The sequence below is a fragment of the Peromyscus leucopus genome, chromosome X (assembly GCF_004664715.2).
Source record: "Peromyscus leucopus breed LL Stock chromosome X, UCI_PerLeu_2.1, whole genome shotgun sequence".
Lineage (NCBI taxonomy): Eukaryota > Metazoa > Chordata > Mammalia > Rodentia > Cricetidae > Peromyscus > Peromyscus leucopus.
In genome coordinates this window covers 26,067,369-26,073,716 of record NC_051083.1, presented here as the reverse complement: position 1 = coordinate 26,073,716, position 6,348 = coordinate 26,067,369, and the positions used below count along the sequence as shown (strand labels likewise).

At 42.2% G+C, this 6,348-nt stretch overlaps 1 protein-coding gene across 1 annotated transcript; it reads right to left on the bottom strand.

Annotated features, from left to right (window-relative positions):
- Positions 1 to 5,129: 5,129 nt before the first annotated feature.
- Positions 5,130 to 5,799, bottom strand: LOC114704621 (peptidyl-prolyl cis-trans isomerase A-like). Its single transcript, XM_028885960.2, has one exon. It carries the CDS (start codon positions 5,759 to 5,761, stop codon positions 5,267 to 5,269), a length of 495 nt encoding a protein of 164 aa, XP_028741793.1. The 5' UTR covers positions 5,762 to 5,799; the 3' UTR covers positions 5,130 to 5,266.
- Between the last annotated feature and the right edge of the window lie 549 nt (positions 5,800 to 6,348).

The following is a 6,348-nucleotide window of genomic DNA, read 5'->3' as shown; positions in this document are numbered from 1 at the left end:
CCAATCCTTGCCAAGAAAAGATAGGAAGGCTCTTTAGAAAATCCTGTTTCACATATGAGTCTGTCAGATATGCTAAGCCTGTAGGCCAAAGATGATGCCCCAATGTTAGAGAGAATCCTCAGGTGACTTTGAGGCAGCTGGCTGTTTCTGTCAAGTCACATTTTTTTGGAATTTGCTTGTTTGCACTTCCTGTTTTACTAGGTAATATTATTTCCTTCTCAGGGCTCTGAGGAAGTTGAAGATTAGATAGTTGTAGTTACAGTTTTCCTTGTTAAGAAATTCAGAAAAGAAACTCACTAAGAGGTGTTAAATGTATAAATTTGAAAGACACCAAAAGATAGTTTTCTGTTGGTGATACAAGATAGGATAGAAAGTGAATTAGGTACATTTTGGACTCAACAAAATCGAATAGATAATGGAATATTTTCACTGAATTTGTCAAATGCAAATGGACTAGATATTGTTGATGTATTTATTGTTTGTATATATTGTATATAGTAATTGTACTTATTGTATATAGTTTTTCTTATATTAGTTATAACTTTTTTTTTTATTTAGACAAAAAACAGGAAATACGGTGATATTTTATCTGTGTCCCCAATAAATTTTATCTGAGGATCAGAGGAAAAAGTCAGCCACTATAGTAAACATAGAGGTCAGGCAGTGGTAGCACATGCCTTTAATTCTATCACTCAGGAAGCACAGATCTGTCTGGATCTCTGTGAGTTCAAGGCCACATTGAGAATAGAGCCAGGCATGGTGGCACACACCTTAAATTCCAACACTAATTAACCATAAAGGTCTGGAGGTCTGTACAGACAGACAGGAAGTGACAGAGCTGGGCAGGAAAAGGAAGTGATGTTGCTAGGCATAGAGGAAATGAGACGGCAGAACAGAAAGGCATATAGGTGTGGGTATACAGGAAGTAGGTCTCTTTGGCAGAGGATCTCCAAGCAGGTAAGAATGTGGCTGGCTTCTTTCTGCTCTCTCAGCTTTCCACCTTAATTTCTGGCTCCGGGTTTTTTATTTAATAAGACCTTTTAAGATTTGTGTTACAAGAGAGAGTTAATAGCTCCATTGGCATTGTCATAGACCCAGCTATCTCCATGTTTATTTTGTGTATTTCAGTACCCTGGCTATGAGACCAAGGTAACCTCTACTCCAAGATAGCAATGGGATAATCACATCATACGCAGGGGGAAAAGGCCTACTACAACTGTTGAGATCAGACTATGCCATATTCTAGGTTAGCCCATATTATATAAAGCAGTGTTTTTCAGGCTGTTCATAAATAAGGAACTAAAGCCAATTATATACGAACCCGTGAAACAGAAACCAGAAGTCCTGACACACTCTGAGGTGGAGTCAGGAAGATCAGGAGCTCAAGACTAGCCTCAGCTATATTTGGAGTTCCAGGCCAACCTGAACTACATGATAATGAGAATGAGAATGAATGTTATGATGAGGTTATTACCTACTCTACATTAACCCATATTGTATAAAACAGTGGTTTTTCAGGCTGTGCATTGCCCTAGGAGACTTCATTTTACAAGCAGATTTTGACTTCATTTTGAGGGAGGATGATTGCAGCCTCTGGATGGACACACAAACCATACCATCTGTCAAGTACCACCATCCAGCACAGACTGACACATGATTTATCATGGAAATGTCAACTGGGGTGAGTTGAAACTGTGGGGGTATAATGGGTATATTAAAAGCATATAGGGTAAATCAGGCTCAAGACTTTATTGGAAATGCCATATCAAAGTAAGAATTTGACTCATCTAGACACCAAAAAGTGACACTTAACACTGTTATTTCATTGCCCCACACCAACATATCTGTTATCTGTTATGTGCATCAAGGACCCACATTCAGAGGACTATCTGACTGTCCCTGGAACTGACTCAAGCTCATCTCAATACCCTGCTGTGGTCATGGACTACTTGACTGCCTGCCTGCTCTGACATCTTTCCTTTACATGCTGTCACCCTAGAATTCAACTTGTTAGATCATGAGCCTGCCCCTTTAAGATGCTCCTAGCTTGCCAGGTGGTGGTGGTGCATGCCTTTAATCCCAGCACTCAGGAGGCAGAGGCAGGCGGATCTTTGTGAGTTTGAGGCCAGCCTGGTCTACAGAGCGAGATCCAGGAAAGGTGCAAAGCTACACAGAGAAACCCTGTCTCGAAAAACAAAAACAAAAACAAACAACAAAAAAAGATGCTCCTAGCTTTAAGAGGCCAGATCTTCTCACAGCCTGACAAAATCAGATCACTCCCCCCTTGCTCAAGCACTTGTTCTCTCTCTCTCTCTCTCTCTCTCTCTCTCTCTCTCTCTCTCTCTCTCTCTCTCCCTCCCTCCCTCCCTCCCTCCCTCCCTCCCTCCCTCTCTCTCTCTCTATCTCTATCTCTATCTCAGCGAGTTAAGAAGCCATGCTGTGCTGGGGCCAAATAGCTACTAAATTTACAGTCCTAGTCAGTACCTGGCTCTCTGTCATGTATGCTGTGTTTAATTAAATCATGTGGTGCAAAATTTCCTACTAGTCACATAATTTTAATAAAAACGTCAGATTATTTTCTTTTGGGAGCGATTTCCCTGAAGACTCTCCTGTCTGGGCCTCTCCATGTCATGTCATCATCCATGACAGTTCCCTGGTTTACTCTTATTTTAAGCTATCCCCTTAATGAGGCTCCTCTCTATGTTTTAAAGGAACATCTCTCTTTTCTTTTAAGGCTCTGTCATATTGCCACTAAAATTATTTATTGTCTTTCATAATGCTTTCCTTCATTAAGACCCATTCATGGCCCCTATGCTCACAAGTTTGTCTCTCCTAATAAAGTTCATTTCTAAATGGCAATTTTGTTAGCCTGCCCATCTCCTTTTTCTAACACCCACACATATAAATTAGTACAAAAATTTTAAAAGCATGTTAAAAAGGAGGAAGGTGGAGGTTGTAGGGCTTCATCTAGACTACAGGGTGCTCCCAGTGAAACAGAAAAAGGAAGGAAAGCACATAGAACCTTGAGTGTCTCAGACCTACACTGAGCTTTTCCTGTTTGTACTTCTATTGGCCAGAATTCAGTCACAAGGTTAGGTAGCTAGACAGGGCTTGGAGGCCATTGAGGGTAGAACATTGCCTTCATGATCATCTTTAGACTCTACCTTGAGATTCCATGTGTCTTAGTTAGAGTTTCTATTGCTGTGAAGAGACACCATGATCATGGAGACTCTTACAAAGAAAAACATTTAAATGTGGTGGCTCACTTACATTTTCAGAGGTTAGGTCCATTATCATGGTGTGACATGGTGGTGTGCAGGCAGACTTGGTGCTGGAAAAGGGGCTGAAAGTGTTGCATCTTGACCCACAGGCAACAGGAAGTGGTCTGACATACTGGGTGTGTCTTGAACATATATGAGACCTGAAAGCCCACCTCCACAGTGACACACTTCCTCCAGCCAGGCCATACCCACTCCAACAGAGCCATACCCCCTAATAGTGCCACTCCCTATGATCTTATGGGGGCCAATTACATTCAAAGTACCATATGTGGTAACACCAATTTCAATAAAAAGAAATATTACAAGTGCCTCTCCTCAGACCTTAAGTACCATATGAAGGTCTAGCTGCTCTTCCAGAGGACCCAGATTCAATTTCCAGCACTCCTGTTGGTTTACATCTATCTATTACTTCAGTTCCAGAGGTTCCTCCACTTTCTTCTGTCCTCCTCAGGAACCAGGCATGAGTGTGGTACACAGACCTACATGGAGGCAAAACATTCATCCATACAAAATAACTTTAAAAAAATGTAAAGGGATATAAAAGGGGAGCTTTGTTGAGGCCCCAAAGGAAAAACCATTTCTTCTTAGCAAAGGACAGTTTTATAGACATTATTTTGTGTTCCTCCACTTTTATTGTTTTTTTTAGGATTTGTTTGATTTTATTTTATGTGTATGAGTGTTTTGCCTTTACATATGCATGTTCGACTCAAGCATGCCTAGTATCCACAGAAGTGAGAAAAGGGTGTCAGATTTCCTAGTACTGATGCTACAGACAATTATGAGTCACCCTGTGCGTGTAGAGAAGCAAACCCAACTCCTCTACAGGAGCAGCAAGTGATTTTAAGTGCTGAGCCACCTCGCCAGCCCTCTACTGTTTGCTCTCTTAAGAGCTGATCCAACTGGAACTATATTATTCTTGGTTGTTGACTTGACTACATATGGAATTAACTAGAAATCAAGCAGCTGGGTACACCTGTGAGGGATTTTTCTTAATTAAAGTATTTGAAGTGGGAAGGTTCACTTTTTTAAAATCTCTTTTTAATTTTTTTTTTTTTTTAGTTTATTTGTGTGCATTGGTGTTTTGCCTGTGTGTATATCTGTATGAGGGTGTTGGGTACTCTGGAACTGGAGTTATAGACAGTTGTGAGCTGGGAATTGAACCCGGCTGTTCTGGAAGAAAAGACTGTGCTCTTAGCCACTGAGACATCTTTCTAGCTTCAGGAAATTTTACTTTTAATTTGGATCTTTTGAGGAAGAGAAAGATCTTCTGCTGACAGCCTAAGTAGAGGACATGGAAAAAGGAAGATTTACCCTTTGCCTGTTTGCCCTCAAAGGGGTAGCAACAGGCATGTTGTGAACCACTGCTCTAGTGCCACAGCCCCACCCCCATTCCAACTAACACAGACTGTAATTCAGACTAATGCACCTAGCTAGGAGACCAACCCCCAGGAAAGCGGATAGGCCAGAAGACACGAGATAGGAGGGATAACTTGCCCCTTAATGAGAGAGGTATGTGTAGACCCCAGAAGCCCCTCTGTGGGTCGAGCTGCTTACAGATCTTTACTACTGAGCCTTGCCTTCTTTTCTGAGTTCTAGCTCAAAAACTGGAACTTTTCTTTTTCCTCTTTCTTTGTTTCAGATATTAGCCAAAACTCCAAGCTTGCTTGCTCTAACACACTGGGCATTCTTCCTCTCTCTGAAGAATCGCCAACCCCATATAGCTACTTACAGACCTTCATCAACGAGCCTGCCTATTTTCTGGGATCCTAACTCAAAAGACAAAACTTTCTTCCTCTTCTCTAGCCCCCCTCCTCCAAGCAGCTACAGATTTTATATATATAAAAGGGGAATGAGGAGAATATGGAACCCAGAGAACTTCAGTGAGAGCAGAGATTACAGGGTACTGCGAGCAGATGGGGTGGGGGTGCTCTCCTGAGCTACAGAAGGAATGGTCTGGTGGGTAGGAAGCCCGCAAGTCGAAATAATTAGAGTTGTCCACAGTCGGAAATGGTGATCTTCTTGCTGGTCTTGCCATTCCTGGACCCAAAGCACTCCATGGCTTCCACGATGTTCATGCCTTCTTTCACATTCCCGAAGACCACGTGTTTGCCATCCAGCCACTCAGTCTTGGCGGTGCAGATGAAAAACTGGGAACCATTTGTGTTTGGTCCAGCATTTGCCATGGACAAGATGCCAGGACCTGTATGCTTCAGGACGAAGTTCTCATCCTCAAATTTCTCTCCGTAGATGGATCTGCCGCCAGTGCCATTATGGCGTGTGAAGTCACCACCCTGGCACATAAATCCTGGGATAATCCTGTGAAAGGAGGAACCCTTATATCCAAATCCTTTCTCTCCAGTGCTCAGGGCGCGGAAGTTTTCTGCTGTCTTTGGAACTTTGTCTGCAAATAACTCGAAGGAGACGCGGCCCAGGGGCTCGCCATCGGCCGTGATGTCGAAGAACACGGTGGGGTTGACCATGGTGGCTGCAGCAAGCGGCGACAAGGGGACAGCGGCGACTATATATATAGTTTGCCTGCCTTATTGTTTTTTTTCAAAATCTAGTAAAATGATCTCCAAGGTTCCTTTGAGTCCATTTTTAAATAATTTTATCCCCAAGACTAAGAATCCAGAAAAGGTGACCCTGATTTCCAGTTAAAATAAGCCCCAGACTACCTATAAGGGAGGCTGGTACTATACTAGAGGAAATGAGAATTCCATGTACTGGCAGGAAAGTGTGCTGTCCAGAGCCAGACAGAACTCTGCATCCAAGTAGAAGAGCATTTATTACTCCTTATCCCAGCTTTATTCCCTACAAGGTCCTCTTCTCCTTAGCCATTAAATACGCACTGAATTGCTGACATAATGAATTATCATAGTTTGACCATTCAAAAAGAATCTAGGAATGGCGAATATCCAAGGAATGGAAACAAAATAAGTGATGAAAAGGTTGTAAAGCACAAAACACTTTCATTCATTGCTGAAGGAGATGCAAGATGGTACAGCCATTTTGAAAGACAGTTTGGCAGCTTCTTACAAAATTAGACATCTTCCCATGATATGACCGA